Source organism: Bombus terrestris, chromosome 5, assembly GCF_910591885.1.
Source record: "Bombus terrestris chromosome 5, iyBomTerr1.2, whole genome shotgun sequence".
Taxonomy (NCBI): domain Eukaryota; kingdom Metazoa; phylum Arthropoda; class Insecta; order Hymenoptera; family Apidae; genus Bombus; species Bombus terrestris.
This window is the reverse complement of record NC_063273.1, coordinates 760,203-776,748: the sequence shown is the minus strand read 5'-3', so window position 1 is coordinate 776,748 and position 16,546 is coordinate 760,203. Positions and strand designations below refer to the sequence as shown.

The window sequence follows — 16,546 nt, the reverse complement described above, 5'->3', positions numbered from 1 at the left end:
GATTGTTATTTTTGTATATAAAAATTTTAATTCCTCATATATTGATTCTTATATCTGTGTATCTACATATTACAATCATATGAAGGAATTAATATGTCGAACATAATTCGAGAGTTTTGTAGGAATGTTACAGTTTTTTATGGATATATATATATATATATATATAGCCATATTTCCTTGAATCATGCGTATATATTTTCATATCTTAAAATAAATAATATTTCATAAATCTTGTGTAACATCGTATTTATTGTTAACTTAAATGCGCATGGTTAACAATGAAGATTTTTATCATTAGACTGCGAATTTTTATGCATCTATGGGAAATTTAAAAGTGCAAAAATGCACACAATAATACATATATAAAATATCTAAAATAAAGCATTTACTTAAGAAATATATATATATTAATAGATGAAATAAATTTATATTTATAGGTTCTATCTTTTTAGTTATGTTCGTAAAAACATAGAAATGCACAAAACTCTGTATTTTATTTATCATATTTTATCACATACATGTTCTAGATTGTTTATACATGTTTCGATTTGAAAATTGGAATATTATGAATTAAAAATCGCACAAGTAACAGAATCGATCACGAAAGGAGCATCGAGAGTATCGTATCACCTTAACCATCGATAAGTATTGTCGATGTTTTATAATCTACCTGACACGCACACATACGCAATAATTGCTTTATATTTTAGATCATCTTGGACAGAAAGATCGGATCGCGCAATCGTTGACAACTTTTTCGTAAGCACATCGATGTTTTAAGTCATGTTAACATTTAGTTTGTGATTACGCGAAGAAATAATACATAATATGAACATATTGTAACAGGTAAAAAGATATGATTGCTCTTATGTAAACTGACTGGTAGCTTTTATATTGTTTCACATTCGAATTGTACGTACGATAACTTAGCAGTATGTTAGGAGTAAATTTCTTCGAAGATAAACAAATTCTTATTTATATAAAAAGTCGATCAAGATATTCACCTGTAATAAATTGAAATATAGATTCCTGTAACAGAAATGATCAAGACCTTATTTTTTAGTATTATTTAAGTCTCACCACTCAATGTATATGTTCAGCTTATTGTTATGAATACACACTATATATATACATACCATATATATGCGTACTAATTATTAAAAATATAAATTAATCTTAATGTGTTTAATATATGTAGTTCTGTTTATATGCCTGAATTCAAAATATATATATATATATTTTTTTTTTATCGAATTTTATATTTAAAGTTTAATATTAGAATATCTTTTTCTTTATATTACAGCTGAGGAACAAATGATATATATAAGATATTTATACAAACCTTGCATACCTAATTATTTAATTAATATTAATGTTAAATCAATATTAAAATCCCAGAGACAAAGAGACAATTAGTTAGTATGTATGTACTAATACCAAGAATCTATAGAATAAGATTTGGATTTAAATATTGGAAGATGTTTATTATACCAACGTGTCAGTAAACAATTTAAGCTTTTATCTGAATGATTATATATAAATCAACACAATTTATCACGCTATAAAAATATACGATATAAAAGCATAACATGGCAGGTAATGGGTCTATCATAATACCAAGCATAAAACAATTACATGAGAATGATCATGTATCTACTACAAATGTAGATTACTCTAGCATTAGAGGAAAGGTAGGTTCCATGATACTTTATTTCAATAACATATAATTTTATGATAATAATGAATTACGATTGATTTCAGAATGTTTTAGTTAGTCCATCGGAGGATCAATATGAATTGTTACTTAGACGCTTAAGAGAGAGAGTTCAAGATGGTGGCAGTGAAACAATTTTTGATATTGGTATCGGCGAAGGTTTGTATATAACTTTTACGAGGTTTATATTTATAACTTTTAAATGTTTATATTTATAAAAATATTTATAATTTATCTTATCTTAGACGGTTCAGAGGATGGTTTAAAAGAAGATGAATATGAAGCATCTGTTGCTACTTTACAGTCTCTTGCTGCAACGTTAGAAGCAGACTGTGTACTTCTACGTCAAAGTAAAATAGATCAAGGTCTTATAGGTCAATATCTGGTGCGGAGGCGATTAGATAGGCAGGATTTCCTAGAAATCAGGTTTTTATTTTAAATAATGTACATAAGGATAAAATAAATGTAACGTTATTAGCGAAACTTAGTTTAACAGATTTTAATTAAAGAGTGGCTGTTGTTGGCAATGTTGATGCTGGAAAATCAACACTTTTGGGTGTATTGACACACGGAGAGCTCGATAATGGTCGAGGCTTAGCGCGTCAAAAATTATTTCGACATAAACACGAAGCCGAAACAGGACGTACTAGTTCCGTTGGAAACGACATTCTTGGATTTGATAGCGTTGGTATGGAAGAAGATTGATCTGCCATATGTTAAATTTTATATCTTTATATTATGTATATTGTAATACACGCATGTATAATAAACACATATTTTGCATCTAGGTAATGTAGTAAATAAACCAGAGCATGGATCCCTGGATTGGGTTAAAATATGTGAGAAGTCATCCAAAGTTATTACATTCATTGATCTTGCTGGACATGAAAGATATTTAAAAACAACTGTTTTTGGAATGACAGGGCATGCCCCTGACTTTGGTAAAACCTTTTGATAATGTTATTTAAAGAAATATCTATGTACATCTATCTTAATGCACAAACATTTAATATTTAGGTATGTTAATGGTTGGAGCAAATGCTGGTATTGTTGGAATGACAAAGGAACATCTAGGTTTAGCTTTAGCTCTATCAGTTCCAGTATTTGTTGTAGTTACGAAAATTGACATGTGTCCACCAAATATATTACAAGAAAATTTAAGGCTGTTAATAAGGATCTTAAAGTCCCCGGGTTGTAGGAAAGTACCCGTTACGGTAAAAACGTCTGATGATGTTGTCGTTAGCGCTACTAATTTTGTATCAGAACGGTCAGCTTTTATTTTTGCACAATATTATATTACCCTTGTATGAATATACAAATATTTCATTTATTAATATATTTATACAGATTATGTCCTATTTTTCAAGTATCGAACGTAACAGGAGAAAATTTGAATCTTCTTAAGATGTTTCTAAATTTGTTAACTGCAAGAATGATTAGTCATGAAGATGAACCAGCAGAATTCCAAATAGATGATACATACTCAGTACCAGTTAGTATTTTACAACATATTAGTAGTCTTAGCTGTAGAACGAAAAATTTTCTTCATTTTATATTCCTGTATCCTTCCAGGGAGTTGGTACCGTAGTTTCTGGCACAACATTGAAAGGTGTCATTAAGCTAAACGACACTTTATTATTAGGGCCTGATCCTTTAGGTCGTTTTATTCCAATTGCAGTAAAAAGTATACACAGGAAGAGAATGCCTGTTCGTGAAGTGAGAGGTGGTCAAACTGCTAGTTTTGCATTGAAAAAAATTAAAAGATCACAAATTAGAAAAGGTATGGTAATGGTTGCACAAGCATTAAATCCTCAGGCTTCTTGGGAATTCGAGGGGGAAATTCTTGTATTACATCATCCTACAACGATAAGTTCTTGTTACCAAGCAATGGGTAATTCTCTTTTCCTATCTGAATCTTTTGATTATTCAAATTCATTATATTTTTATGCTTAAAATTATTTAAAATCATTTTCAGTACATTGCGGAAGCATAAGGCAAACAGCATCCATAATTTCTATGTCGCAAGATTGTTTAAGAACAGGAGACAAAGCTTTAGTACGTTTTAGATTTATAAAGCATCCTGAATATATAAAACCAGGACAAAGAATAGTATTTAGAGAAGGGCGTACTAAAGCAGTGGGCAATGTAGTGAAACTTATTCCATATTCTAGTACCGCAGTCATACAAACATGTAGAGCCAATAAACCGAATAAAACATCCCAAAATCGACAGAGCTCATCATCTACGATGCAAGTACGTAATAAAGATGTTTTTCTCATGCAGAAATATGAAAATTTTGGATAATGATAAATTATTATTTTTCCATTAGTCATTAGATACAACCGAAACAAATTCTTCATTAGAAGGACAGACATCAAAGCAAGAAAATTTGCTTCAAAAATCTAATAAACGACAAAATAAAAAAGGGAGAGGACGAAAAGGAGGACGATCTCATAATACTGCAAATAGTATTATTCAACCACTGTCAGAACAAAATCCTCCTACAAAATTGTGAACCGTGTTTATGTACAAAGCACTTAACATGTGTATATATATAAGTATATATATACACACACTTATATACTTATATCACACACGCGCGCGCGCGCACACACACACACACATCCTATACATAGAGCTTATTTTGCAACTTTCGAAAATTAATAACAAACATCTTTTTATTCATAAGAGATCGTTGTTTTTTTAATAATGTAAATTCAAACGAAATTTACAGATATTTTTTAGTTAATTTTCGAGAACTGTAAAGAGAGTATACTGTTTATATATAAAACATATTATTTTATATATAAACATATATTATTTTAGTAGTTATTTATATTAAAACATATATAAAATTATAACGTATAATAATGACAACTTTATGTAGTTTGGGGTTACTTGTATCCGTAAGGATCGTGATTTTTCACCTTGAAGTATAAAAGTAACCCCTGAACTGTTTCATATAACGCACATCGTGCTCTCAACCCTATTAGAGTACAAATCGTCTTTCACATTTTGACTAAATTATCAAAAATATAGAAATGTCGTTTTTAGAACGATAAAATGACAAAATATACGTTGTTATTCATAAAGTGTTTTATTTTTATAAACACAAGTGTATCTTAAAATAGTATTAAGTAAATATAATCTATATATAAAAGATACATATATATATATATATATATATATATATATATATATGTGTTTCTTTTACTACTATCGAGCACCTATATCGTAATTGTTAATGCCTTTTTAAAATTCTATCAAAAGTATATTCAGATGTTCTTTCCTCGTATGATAATATCTGTGCTTATTAAAATAAAATTTCGAAAAAATTATCAATTTTTCGAATATAGCATTGTGTACTCTTATAAATGATGTATTAGAAATATTTATATCTATTGTAATATATTTGCTATAGTTGTAATATAAAATTCATTTTTATGCGTGTGAGAGGAACAAGATTCTTACAGAAGAAATATAATATAACATTAGATATGCAGCATATGAAATTATATTATATAAAATTTTTATATTAGATACACTGTAGCACATCCAAGAAAGATCTTTTCAACAGAAAGAAAATGTAAACTAATCATAGAACAAGTGCTAGTTAAATAATAGAAATATTGAACGAGAATATATAGATACTTATGAATTAGTAATATAAAAGGGAGTTTAAGATGATAAAAGAAATATTAACAATATCACATTTAATAATAACAAAATGGATAGAAAGGAAACAGAAGAAAAATATAATATGTATAATTACTAAATTATTAATTCGTTATTATTAACTAATACAAATCATATTGTAGATGTACAAGTAAAAATTTTCATGAAACATGATATATGTACATATTATTTCCATTTTCATTCATTGAACTATGAACAAAAAAATAACAGACATATAGAAGTAAGATTCGAATTTGTTTTTATACTAAATGGGATAATAAATTTAAAAAATTGAATGTTCATATTTTTTATTACCTTTTTATAAGGCAATTGTTACAAATAGAATTTCTTGTAACTAAATCAAGTCTAGAATACTAAAATATAGCTATATCATTCTTACAAAGTCTAATAAAAATACCTTCGTCTTCTGATTTTTGCCACTATACCTTAAATATATACAAGGACTACTTTGGTGGATTTTTCTTCATTTCATCTTTAGCTTCTTGCAACTTTTATCTAAATGTATTTGTAAACAGCCTTAATTGCCTAACAAATTTTTCACGATCAAAAGATAAATGAATACCATGTGTTCTACTGTGAAGTAACAAATATGCTACAAATCGTGCAGACTGCCTAATTGGTTTTGTATTTGCTAATTTCTCGATTAATTTTTCATTACGCATCAAATATGTAAATAACATGCGTAAAAATCCCATGCTGATATAAATTGCTTTTTCTTAAACAAGCAAAATTATTTATACTTTTGGGACTTCAAATGTACACATGTTACGATATTTCAATAAAAGCTCTCTTTTAAGCCTAAGTTGTTTACGTAGAGTTTCAAGTTTCTGCAACTGTTCTTCTTTACTATATTCAATTCCTGGCAATCTTCTAATCTATAAAACATGAAAACTATGTATTGTAAATACAGCATACATAATCTAAGTATTTATATAAAAAAAAATTATTTTTATCCTGAAAGTCAAAAAGATTTTCATAGTATTTTACCTGTGCCCTTGTGGAATCTAATTTCTTTTGAAGCTCTAATATTTTATGACTTGTATCTTGTGACTCTTTAGCTTTCTGTGTAGTGTCATGTGGATCTTTCTCAACACTAAAAATAAATTAAGTATACACGTAACATAAACATTGTGAAATAAAATTTGTATACTCTATATCTATGTTGACAGATTTTATTTGAAATACGCTTACTTTAAAAGGATTTTAATACATACACATATTGTATATAATTTCTATATAACTACAATACATAAACTTGGTAGCACATTAATGTTTTAATATACTGATGAAATAACCTCTCTATTTGTTTGTTATCATTCACACCATAACAGATTAAAAAATATTTTTGCAAATGTATAATTTTTATATTATTTATAAATATGAATAAAGTATTGCCTCGAAAGATAATCTCAGAATTAAAATTGTATACAGTATGTCTCAGAAGAAAAAAAGAATAACATTGAGTAACAAAACGATAAAGGTTAAAATTTTTATTTTGAAAGAAAGTCAATTGATGAGTATCGTTATCTTAACTATCAAGTTATTAAAATAAACGAACCTCCGAATTATTTCATATATAAGTGGCAATATTTCAATATCCAAATCATCCACTGTAAATTGTGAGCGTAAAGCGCCTTCCTCCGATAATTCCGATTCCATTATAACATTTTGATCAAGCACAAGTAATGTATTATAATTAGAACATTTTGTGTATTTCTATGACAACAGCCGCGTTCACATGGCCTCGATCACGATCTGTTACAAAAACCCTATCGTTGAGTAGAAGTCGGCCTTAAATAGTAACCAAATTTCACGAGATTCACTTGGAACCACCTTCAGTTCACTTCTTCCTTGTTCAGTGTCTGTAGAGCTTGCAAATTAATATATATTTGATACTAATCTATCTTAATCTTGAAATATCCAAACATATATCCTTCGTTCTCTCATTTTGTATCGTTTAAAATTATTAAACAAGCTTATACAAGTATTATTTTTGTATTTAAACAAATATTTTTGTTTATTATTGATAGCCAGTATGGGACGCCGACCAGCCAGATGGTACGCATTATATGTATTTATTTCCTTTATTAATGCTTAAGTTAAATATACAAATATTATCGCCTCTTATATATGTATATATTGTATAAAGTTGTAAGTTATGAAGTTTATAATAATCTCTTGTAATGATATAGAAAGAGGTTATGTGTTTTCTTCTTGCATTTCTATTAGTAAATTCTATGTTACATTTATAATGTTAATGCTTGTCAACACTTTTTATACGAATTATACCTATATTTTTCTTTATAGTTATCGATATTGCAAAAACAAACCATATCCCAAATCAAGATTCTGTAGAGGTGTGCCTGATCCAAAGATTCGTATCTTTGATCTTGGAAAAAAGAAAGCCTCTGTGGAAGATTTTCCGTTATGTGTGCACTTGGTATCAGATGAATATGAACAGCTTAGTTCCGAGGCCCTTGAAGCTGGACGTATTTGCGCAAATAAGTATATGGTGAAAAACGCTGGAAAAGATCAATTTCATATCCGTATGAGACTTCACCCATTCCATGTTATCCGGATTAATAAAATGTTATCATGTGCTGGAGCTGATAGGTATGTAAGCAAATCGTTATATTTTATTAAATAACTAATATCATAATTTGGATTTATGCTTAGCAAGTTATAACTTAAATTTTCTATACATTGTTCGTTAGTATATTATGTTAATAATATAGTATGTTTGAATAAATATTCTGTTTTATACTTTTTAAGGCTCCAAACAGGAATGCGTGGTGCCTTCGGTAAACCACAAGGTACTGTAGCCAGAGTACACATTGGGCAGCCGATTATGAGTGTACGTTCATCTGATCGTCACAAGGCTGCTGTAGTTGAGGCGTTGCGACGTGCCAAATTCAAATTCCCGGGTCGGCAAAAAATTTATGTTTCAAAGAAATGGGGCTTTACCAAATATGATCGTGCTGAATACGAAGAACTGAAAACAGCCGGCCGATTGGCTCCAGATGGATGCAATGTGAAATATTTGCCAGAACATGGACCTCTTGAAGAATGGAAAAAATTTAGAAAAGTTCTTGCTGCTGCTTAAGCGAAACAATTTTTTTGTGATTTTGATTTAATTAAACAGATTGAAAACAAGTACATGTGTTATTAATCTCATAGCTTTTATATTGTATTTGTAGAGAATTGATAGTTACAATAAAGAGAACTTGCTATACTCGTAGATACTGCTCGATATGACTTGTCTATGACTTGTCTATATGACTATGTCAATCAAAATTCGTCGTTTTTGTCGCGATCATATGCCTCAACCCTATTAGAGTACAAATCGTCTTTCACATTTTGACTAAATTATCAAAAATATAGAAATGTCGTTTTTAGAACGATAAAATGACAAAATATACGTTGTTATTCATAAAGTGTTTTATTTTTATAAACACAAGTGTATCTTAAAATAGTATTAAGTAAATATAATCTATATATAAAAGATATATATATATATATGTTTCTTTTACTACTATCGAGCACCTATATCGTAATTGTTAATGCCTTTTTAAAATTCTATCAAAAGTATATTCAGATGTACTTTCCTCGTATGATAATATTTGTGCTTATTAAGATAAAATTTCGAAAAAATTATCAATTTTTCGAATATAGCATTGTGTACTCTTATAAATGATGTATTAGAAATATTTATATCTATTGTAATATATTTGCTATAGTTGTAATATAAAATTCATTTTTATGCATGTGAGAGGAACAAGATTCTTACAGAAGAAATATAATATAACATTAGATATGCAGCATATGAAATTATATTGTATAAAATTTTTATATTAGATACACTGTAGCATATCCAAGAAAGATCTTTTCAACAGAAAGAAAATGTAAACTAATCATAGAACAAGTGCTAGTTAAATAATAGAAATATTGAACGAGAATATATAGATACTTATGAATTAGTAATATAAAAGGGAGTTTAAGATGATAAAAGAAATATTAACAATATCACATTTAATAATAACAAAATGGATAGAAAGGAAACAGAAGAAAAATATAATATGTATAATTACTAAATTATTAATTCGTTATTATTAACTAATACAAATCATATTGTAGATGTACAAGTAAAAATTCTCATGAAACATGATATATGTACATATTATTTCCATTTTCATTCATTGAACTATGAACAAAAAAATAACAGACATATAGAAGTAAGATTCGAATTTGTTTTTATACTAAACGGAATAATAAATTTAAAAAATTGAATGTTCATATTTTTTATTACCTTTTTATAAGGCAATTGTTACAAATAGAATTTCTTGTAACTAAATCAAGTCTAGAATACTAAAATATAGCTATATCATTCTTACAAAGTCTAATAAAAATACCTTCGTCTTCTGATTTTTGCCACTATACCTTAAATATATACAAGGACTACTTTGGTGGATTTTTCTTCATTTCATCTTTAGCTTCTTGCAACTTTTGTCTAAATGTATTTGTAAACAGCCTTAATTGCCTAACAAATTTTTCACGATCAAAAGATAAATGAATACCATGTGTTCTACTGTGAAGTAACAAATATGCTACAAATCGTGCAGACTGCCTAATTGGTTTTGTATTTGCTAATTTCTCGATTAATTTTTCATTACGCATCAAATATGTAAATAACATGCGTAAAAATCCCATGCTGATATAAATTGCTTTTTCTTAAACAAGCAAAATTATTTATACTTTTGGGACTTCAAATGTACACATGTTACGATATTTCAATAAAAGCTCTCTTTTAAGCCTAAGTTGTTTACGTAGAGTTTCAAGTTTCTGCAACTGTTCTTCTTTACTATATTCAATTCCTGGCAATCTTCTAATCTATAAAACATGAAAACTATGTATTGTAAATACAGCATACATAATCTAAGTATTTATATAAAAAAAAATTATTTTTATCCTGAAAGTCAAAAAGATTTTCATAGTATTTTACCTGTGCCCTTGTGGAATCTAATTTCTTTTGAAGCTCTAATATTTTATGACTTGTATCTTGTGACTCTTTAGCTTTCTGTGTAGTGTCATGTGGATCTTTCTCAACACTAAAAATAAATTAAGTATACACGTAACATAAACATTGTGAAATAAAATTTGTATACTCTATATCTATGTTGACAGATTTTATTTGAAATACGCTTACTTTAAAAGGATTTTAATACATACACATATTGTATATAATTTCTATATAACTACAATACATAAACTTGGTAGCACATTAATGTTTTAATATACTGATGAAATAACCTCTCTATTTGTTTGTTATCATTCACACCATAACAGATTAAAAAATATTTTTGCAAATGTATAATTTTTATATTATTTATAAATATGAATAAAGTATTGCCTCGAAAGATAATCTCAGAATTAAAATTGTATACAGTATGTCTCAGAAGAAAAAAAGAATAACATTGAGTAACAAAACGATAAAGGTTAAAATTTTTATTTTGAAAGAAAGTCAATTGATGAGTATCGTTATCTTAACTATCAAGTTATTAAAATAAACGAACCTCCGAATTATTTCATATATAAGTGGCAATATTTCAATATCCAAATCATCCACTGTAAATTGTGAGCGTAAAGCGCCTTCCTCCGATAATTCCGATTCCATTATAACATTTTGATCAAGCACAAGTAATGTATTATAATTAGAACATTTTGTGTATTTCTATGACAACAGCCGCGTTCACATGGCCTCGATCACGATCTGTTACAAAAACCCTATCGTTGAGTAGAAGTCGGCCTTAAATAGTAACCAAATTTCACGAGATTCACTTGGAACCACCTTCAGTTCACTTCTTCCTTGTTCAGTGTCTGTAGAGCTTGCAAATTAATATATATTTGATACTAATCTATCTTAATCTTGAAATATCCAAACATATATCCTTCGTTCTCTCATTTTGTATCGTTTAAAATTATTAAACAAGCTTATACAAGTATTATTTTTGTATTTAAACAAATATTTTTGTTTATTATTGATAGCCAGTATGGGACGCCGACCAGCCAGATGGTACGCATTATATGTATTTATTTCCTTTATTAATGCTTAAGTTAAATATACAAATATTATCGCCTCTTATATATGTATATATTGTATAAAGTTGTAAGTTATGAAGTTTATAATAATCTCTTGTAATGATATAGAAAGAGGTTATGTGTTTTCTTCTTGCATTTCTATTAGTAAATTCTATGTTACATTTATAATGTTAATGCTTGTCAACACTTTTTATACGAATTATACCTATATTTTTCTTTATAGTTATCGATATTGCAAAAACAAACCATATCCCAAATCAAGATTCTGTAGAGGTGTGCCTGATCCAAAGATTCGTATCTTTGATCTTGGAAAAAAGAAAGCCTCTGTGGAAGATTTTCCGTTATGTGTGCACTTGGTATCAGATGAATATGAACAGCTTAGTTCCGAGGCCCTTGAAGCTGGACGTATTTGCGCAAATAAGTATATGGTGAAAAACGCTGGAAAAGATCAATTTCATATCCGTATGAGACTTCACCCATTCCATGTTATCCGGATTAATAAAATGTTATCATGTGCTGGAGCTGATAGGTATGTAAGCAAATCGTTATATTTTATTAAATAACTAATATCATAATTTGGATTTATGCTTAGCAAGTTATAACTTAAATTTTCTATACATTGTTCGTTAGTATATTATGTTAATAATATAGTATGTTTGAATAAATATTCTGTTTTATACTTTTTAAGGCTCCAAACAGGAATGCGTGGTGCCTTCGGTAAACCACAAGGTACTGTAGCCAGAGTACACATTGGGCAGCCGATTATGAGTGTACGTTCATCTGATCGTCACAAGGCTGCTGTAGTTGAGGCGTTGCGACGTGCCAAATTCAAATTCCCGGGTCGGCAAAAAATTTATGTTTCAAAGAAATGGGGCTTTACCAAATATGATCGTGCTGAATACGAAGAACTGAAAACAGCCGGCCGATTGGCTCCAGATGGATGCAATGTGAAATATTTGCCAGAACATGGACCTCTTGAAGAATGGAAAAAATTTAGAAAAGTTCTTGCTGCTGCTTAAGCGAAACAATTTTTTTGTGATTTTGATTTAATTAAACAGATTGAAAACAAGTACATGTGTTATTAATCTCATAGCTTTTATATTGTATTTGTAGAGAATTGATAGTTACAATAAAGAGAACTTGCTATACTCGTAGATAATGCTCGATATGACTAACAAGCTTGCGATCGCGTCCGTTTATTTATACTGGTTAGAGGAGAATCGGAAAATTCAAATTCGTCTTTGTTTAATGGACGCACGTAGCGGCGACATTGTTTCGCCCGGAGTTTACTTATGTAGCGGCACTCGACGGTATAATTCTTAATGGTTTCCGTCCGCTACACAAAAACCGTGTTTACCGATAGATTAGTTTATCATAGATCCGACAACTTTAGGCGGTTACCGAAGGTCAATCAAAATTCGTCGTTTTTGTCGCGATCATATGCCTTCGCTTCGATTATCCGAAAAGTCAAAATTCGTAAACAAGGTCGAGAGTTTAGCTACCGTTGGGATCTTTCGAGAATACCTTCGAAATTAAAATCCCGACGCCTTTCGTCAACTCCGACGGTTACAAATATAGCGAATAGGGAAACGAGGCAATCTTTTGTTATCGAGTGACACGAGCAGTAACAGTTAAGTTGATACTTCCCCTGCGCCGATATATTCGTAATCACGAATCAAGCCAGTAAGTTGTGTTATACGACTAGTGTACACTTAGGGTATACATTAATAAATTATATTGTTAAACATACTCTAGTGTTTCGAAACCTTCTATCGCCTACATACACTTCACTTATTATTACATTACGTGTTTCCTAACGATATTGATAATCCGAGGCAAAACAACAGCATGGTTTGAATTGTCCTCTAACTCATGTACCGCTATATATTCATATTACATTATTAACTCTGATTGTTATTTATTTATTAGCTTTTTAAAGTTAAATTTTATACATCTATTTAGTATATTTACTTAAATATAACTATTTTAAATATTAGCTTTATTAATTATTAATTCAAAATAGCTTTTGAACCAATGGATTGCTAGGCTAAAAGCTGTCATATTTCGTCTTTATTCATCGAGTATCAGACGATGCAGAAAATGTTAGAAAGAAGAAATGATGTCTAACCAAATTTTTGTTAAGAAATGATATAGTTAGTTACGTGCAACTTTTAAATAATAAGTTTTCATGCTAGATTTCTAACTAATAATTACAAATGTAAACAATTTTAATTTATAATTTATAATGTCATATTTACAATTTACAATCAGAATTTTAAGGAAACATGTGTAATTCTATATTATAAAACTTAAGTAAATACATTTTATTTTTTTTTATTTTTTATTTTTATTTTTTATTTTTATTTTTTATTTTTTTTTTTAGGAGATATAATTAGATATCATCTGATGATATTTATTTCAATGTGAATGACATGTAATATCCGCGTCATTTTCATTTTCTGTGTTTTGAATCTCGTCATCAATATCTATATCGCATATTCCGCGACTATGAGTATCAAGTGCCTCTGTACTAGTTGCTGCATCTAATAATGGAGATAATTTCTCTGCCTCGCTGTCTTCATCTTGTCCTTGCCCCTGTAAATACTGATTTATTTGGACGACGTAGTAAAAATCTACATATTTTCAATATTTTGTTAAAAGTGCTAAGTAACGAAAAAATATTGGAAATTGGACATCAGGAGATTACCTCGTAAAGAGAAACTGGTTGTTTTTCATTAACAAGTCTAAGGGTATCTCGTGATCGTAATACTGCCTTTTCCCGTAAATGCCCGGAGTTTTTCATCCTCATTGCTGGAGATCGGCTATGTAAATCTTTCTGTGATCCTGAATGTTCATCTCTAGCTAACAAGACGGACATTCGAAATTCTGGGGTTGGGCATGTAGTACCACTTGTTCTTGCAGATACATCTCCATCTTTTGAAGATACATGTTTCGATACAGGTGTACGTTCTATAGACCTTTTAAATAACAAATGTGAATTACTATTTAAATCGATTATATTAATATAATCTAAACGTAAATTTAAAAATTCAAGTGATATAATATTTCACCTATTTAATGCTTCAGCTGCTTGAATTGCACTGGCTGTGTCTGTATCAGGAGTGTCTGGAGATTCTGGCGCAAGAACAGCAGTTCTTGGAATATATGGACCATTCAAAGCTTCTATTAATGATACAGCTTCGTATCCAGCTGGTATATTTTCACAACTTCCCTAAAAAAGGATTTAACATTTCTTTTATCAGATAAAAAGGCAATCTATTGTTTTCAATTAAATTTTACAACAAACTGTACCAAATTGAAATAGAGTACGATATAAAGATGATAAACACATATGTAAACATATGTGCATATAACACTGACACGCATTTTGATAATTACTTGTACGAATGAATATTGACCTCTGGCAATGGTGGATTTGATATAATAGCTCCAGTTGCTTTCTGTAGAGCTTTAATTTGGAGGAGAGCTCTGAAAGGGGCCCGACATATTGGACAATTGTTCGCTTGATATCGAAGAGAATCTGCGCAGCTATTACATAGGCATAGATGCCTACACGGTAATATTAAAGTATCTCGCACGTCACACATACAAATAACACATTCTGATCCATTATCATCTGTATCTTCATCACTACCTTGTTGCTGAAAAATAAATTGACGTGAAACGAATATAAAATAAGAAATTTTGGGTATATATTATTATTTTATACCTTTGCATTTTCGGCGTTTTTATTTTCAATTCCATATATTTCTTGAAGCAAGTAACAAAGACCATCAACATAAAGCTTTTGTTTAAGAGCTTTTAATACGTATGTTCCATCCGAATGTTTTTCAACAACTGCAATAGTCGTATGAGATTGTTTTGGTTCGTCTGAGCCTTCCTCTGCTACACAATGGATTGCTATTGGAATTATCTATAAGTAATTATAATGATGAACAAAAAATAATTTCAAAGTTTTATAAATATAATATACAGATAGTTCAAACGTACATACTTCCCTGTCAGCATTGTACAATAAATCTTCTTTGCTGTAGGCAGTTGGATCAAACATATGTGACGTTTGAGAGAATAACTGATTGGCACCTTTCTTATAATAATATGTCTCAGAATTCATAGATGGATCCCTTGGTATGTATCTACAAATAATACTTTTCATTATATATAACATTGCGCATAGTATGTAAAATTTGTACATCATCTTTATTACATACGTAGCTCCTTTTGTTGTTATTTCTTCGGAGCAAAAATAATATATTGTGATTGCACATCTTACATCGCAGTCAAATGTAAATTCAATATTATAGCGATTTGATTTCTTGTCTATATCACCATCTCCATAATGTTTAACATTATGACACTGAGGTGAAGTGGAAGTTTGATCAACATTACGAACCAATCTTAATGATTCTCTTCTTATATTTACTAAGCTTTTCAACGTTTTAGTAGGATCATTAGCTTGTGGTGGAGGATACGGAAACTAAGGTAAAATTAATGAAGTGTTAAAAATAATTTTTTAAGAACTGTATGTATACATTTTACAATACTGTAATAATATTATCTCTTACAGGTGTTGGGCGACTTCCTAAAAAATTCAAATCAGCATTTTCTCCAAAAAGGTAGGCTTCTGGTTGAGGTGTATCAAACCGTTCACCACCCATTATGAAATGACTACCAAAATAACTTCCTAGTGAATAAAATTTATTAAATAAAATACAAAACATTTTCTAATACATGATATGTATTTTAATATGTAATTTATTAAAATAAGAATAATTTAATATCTTGCTTATGGCTATATGATTTAATATAAAAATATTCTCAAAATAACATAAACAAACCCGAACGAGGAGGATATTTGTATGCATGATTTGAAACAATATCAACTTCTTCTACACCAGCGTTTTGTCGACTTGTTAACGAACCCATCGCTTAATTATATTAAAAATAATTATAAACTATTGTGCTATAAGGTAAACTTTATCTCGATGGAATTAAGCATATGATGTTTTAAAAATAAAT

At 29.1% G+C, this 16,546-nt stretch overlaps 6 protein-coding genes and 1 long non-coding RNA gene across 11 annotated transcripts; 3 read left to right on the top strand and 4 right to left on the bottom strand.

Moving 5' to 3' along the window:
- The first annotated feature begins 601 nt into the window (after positions 1-601).
- On the top strand, positions 602-4,878 carry LOC100646778 (GTP-binding protein 1). Its single transcript, XM_003395235.4, has 11 exons — positions 602-846; positions 1,304-1,691; positions 1,762-1,873; positions 1,960-2,140; positions 2,224-2,402; positions 2,503-2,655; positions 2,732-2,981; positions 3,062-3,206; positions 3,287-3,605; positions 3,690-3,967; positions 4,044-4,878. Exons 2-11 carry the CDS (start codon positions 1,590-1,592, stop codon positions 4,227-4,229), a joined length of 1,905 nt encoding a protein of 634 aa, XP_003395283.1. The 5' UTR covers positions 602-846; positions 1,304-1,589; the 3' UTR covers positions 4,230-4,878.
- On the bottom strand, positions 764-1,113 carry LOC125385064. The gene is made up of 2 exons (XR_007224006.1): positions 1,081-1,113; positions 764-1,004 (listed from the first exon to the last, which is right to left on the bottom strand). It is a non-coding gene; the product is annotated as an uncharacterized LOC125385064 (long non-coding RNA).
- Positions 4,879-5,680: 802 nt separating the features above from the next.
- Positions 5,681-7,189, bottom strand: LOC100649043 (mediator of RNA polymerase II transcription subunit 9). Its single transcript, XM_003403195.4, has 3 exons — positions 6,969-7,189; positions 6,398-6,503; positions 5,681-6,285 (listed from the first exon to the last, which is right to left on the bottom strand). The coding sequence occupies exons 1-3, from the start codon at positions 7,067-7,069 to the stop codon at positions 6,145-6,147; spliced, it is 348 nt and encodes a 115-aa protein (XP_003403243.2). The 5' UTR covers positions 7,070-7,189; the 3' UTR covers positions 5,681-6,144.
- A 59-nt stretch (positions 7,190-7,248) lies between these two features.
- On the top strand, positions 7,249-8,563 carry LOC125385062 (60S ribosomal protein L10). Its single transcript, XM_048405661.1, has 3 exons — positions 7,249-7,468; positions 7,718-8,023; positions 8,183-8,563. The coding sequence occupies exons 1-3, from the start codon at positions 7,446-7,448 to the stop codon at positions 8,511-8,513; spliced, it is 660 nt and encodes a 219-aa protein (XP_048261618.1). The 5' UTR covers positions 7,249-7,445; the 3' UTR covers positions 8,514-8,563.
- Positions 8,564-9,692: 1,129 nt separating this feature from the next.
- Positions 9,693-11,201, bottom strand: LOC125385063 (mediator of RNA polymerase II transcription subunit 9). The gene is made up of 3 exons (XM_048405662.1): positions 10,981-11,201; positions 10,410-10,515; positions 9,693-10,297 (listed from the first exon to the last, which is right to left on the bottom strand). Exons 1-3 carry the CDS (start codon positions 11,079-11,081, stop codon positions 10,157-10,159), a joined length of 348 nt encoding a protein of 115 aa, XP_048261619.1. The 5' UTR covers positions 11,082-11,201; the 3' UTR covers positions 9,693-10,156.
- A 59-nt stretch (positions 11,202-11,260) lies between these two features.
- On the top strand, positions 11,261-12,575 carry LOC100649244 (60S ribosomal protein L10). The gene is made up of 3 exons (XM_012319839.3): positions 11,261-11,480; positions 11,730-12,035; positions 12,195-12,575. The coding sequence occupies exons 1-3, from the start codon at positions 11,458-11,460 to the stop codon at positions 12,523-12,525; spliced, it is 660 nt and encodes a 219-aa protein (XP_012175229.1). The 5' UTR covers positions 11,261-11,457; the 3' UTR covers positions 12,526-12,575.
- LOC100646900 (probable E3 ubiquitin-protein ligase MGRN1) lies at positions 12,402-16,508 on the bottom strand. 5 transcript variants are annotated; one of them, XM_048405647.1, is made up of 9 exons: positions 16,366-16,508; positions 16,093-16,211; positions 15,739-16,004; positions 15,522-15,663; positions 15,237-15,440; positions 14,926-15,168; positions 14,578-14,738; positions 14,214-14,508; positions 12,402-14,110 (listed from the first exon to the last, which is right to left on the bottom strand). In XM_048405647.1, the coding sequence occupies exons 1-9, from the start codon at positions 16,451-16,453 to the stop codon at positions 13,925-13,927; spliced, it is 1,704 nt and encodes a 567-aa protein (XP_048261604.1). In that variant the 5' UTR covers positions 16,454-16,508; the 3' UTR covers positions 12,402-13,924. The 5 variants fall into 5 exon arrangements, with proteins under 5 accessions (XP_048261604.1, XP_048261605.1, XP_012164420.1 ...); XM_048405648.1 differs by having other exon boundaries at positions 12,402-14,101; XM_012309030.3 differs by having other exon boundaries at positions 14,214-14,484.
- Between the last annotated feature and the right edge of the window lie 38 nt (positions 16,509-16,546).

Bases quoted from the DNA above. Each gene is read 5' to 3' on its own strand.
- LOC100646900 (XM_048405647.1), bottom strand. From the start codon at position 16,453: ATGGGTTCGTTAACAAGTCGACAAAACGCTGGTGTAGAAGAAGTTGAT. The intron at 16,212-16,365 runs GTTTGTTTATGT...TTTATTCACTAG, and splicing joins CAAATATCCTCCTCGTTCGG to GAAGTTATTTTGGTAGTCAT. The intron at 15,441-15,521 runs GTATGTACGTTT...AATTACTTATAG, and splicing joins TGTACAATGCTGACAGGGAA to ATAATTCCAATAGCAATCCA.
- LOC125385062 (XM_048405661.1), top strand. From the start codon at position 7,446: ATGGGACGCCGACCAGCCAGATG. The intron at 7,469-7,717 runs GTACGCATTATA...TTTTCTTTATAG, and splicing joins GGACGCCGACCAGCCAGATG to TTATCGATATTGCAAAAACA. The intron at 8,024-8,182 runs GTATGTAAGCAA...ATACTTTTTAAG, and splicing joins TCATGTGCTGGAGCTGATAG to GCTCCAAACAGGAATGCGTG.
- LOC125385063 (XM_048405662.1), bottom strand. From the start codon at position 11,081: ATGGAATCGGAATTATCGGAGGAAGGCGCTTTACGCTCACAATTTACA. The intron at 10,516-10,980 runs GTTCGTTTATTT...ATTTATTTTTAG, and splicing joins ATATATGAAATAATTCGGAG to TGTTGAGAAAGATCCACATG. The intron at 10,298-10,409 runs GTAAAATACTAT...CATGTTTTATAG, and splicing joins TAGATTCCACAAGGGCACAG to ATTAGAAGATTGCCAGGAAT.
- LOC100646778 (XM_003395235.4), top strand. From the start codon at position 1,590: ATGGCAGGTAATGGGTCTATCATAATACCAAGCATAAAACAATTACAT. The intron at 1,874-1,959 runs GTTTGTATATAA...ATCTTATCTTAG, and splicing joins TGATATTGGTATCGGCGAAG to ACGGTTCAGAGGATGGTTTA. The intron at 3,207-3,286 runs GTTAGTATTTTA...GTATCCTTCCAG, and splicing joins ATGATACATACTCAGTACCA to GGAGTTGGTACCGTAGTTTC.
- LOC100649244 (XM_012319839.3), top strand. From the start codon at position 11,458: ATGGGACGCCGACCAGCCAGATG. The intron at 11,481-11,729 runs GTACGCATTATA...TTTTCTTTATAG, and splicing joins GGACGCCGACCAGCCAGATG to TTATCGATATTGCAAAAACA. The intron at 12,036-12,194 runs GTATGTAAGCAA...ATACTTTTTAAG, and splicing joins TCATGTGCTGGAGCTGATAG to GCTCCAAACAGGAATGCGTG.
- LOC100649043 (XM_003403195.4), bottom strand. From the start codon at position 7,069: ATGGAATCGGAATTATCGGAGGAAGGCGCTTTACGCTCACAATTTACA. The intron at 6,504-6,968 runs GTTCGTTTATTT...ATTTATTTTTAG, and splicing joins ATATATGAAATAATTCGGAG to TGTTGAGAAAGATCCACATG. The intron at 6,286-6,397 runs GTAAAATACTAT...CATGTTTTATAG, and splicing joins TAGATTCCACAAGGGCACAG to ATTAGAAGATTGCCAGGAAT.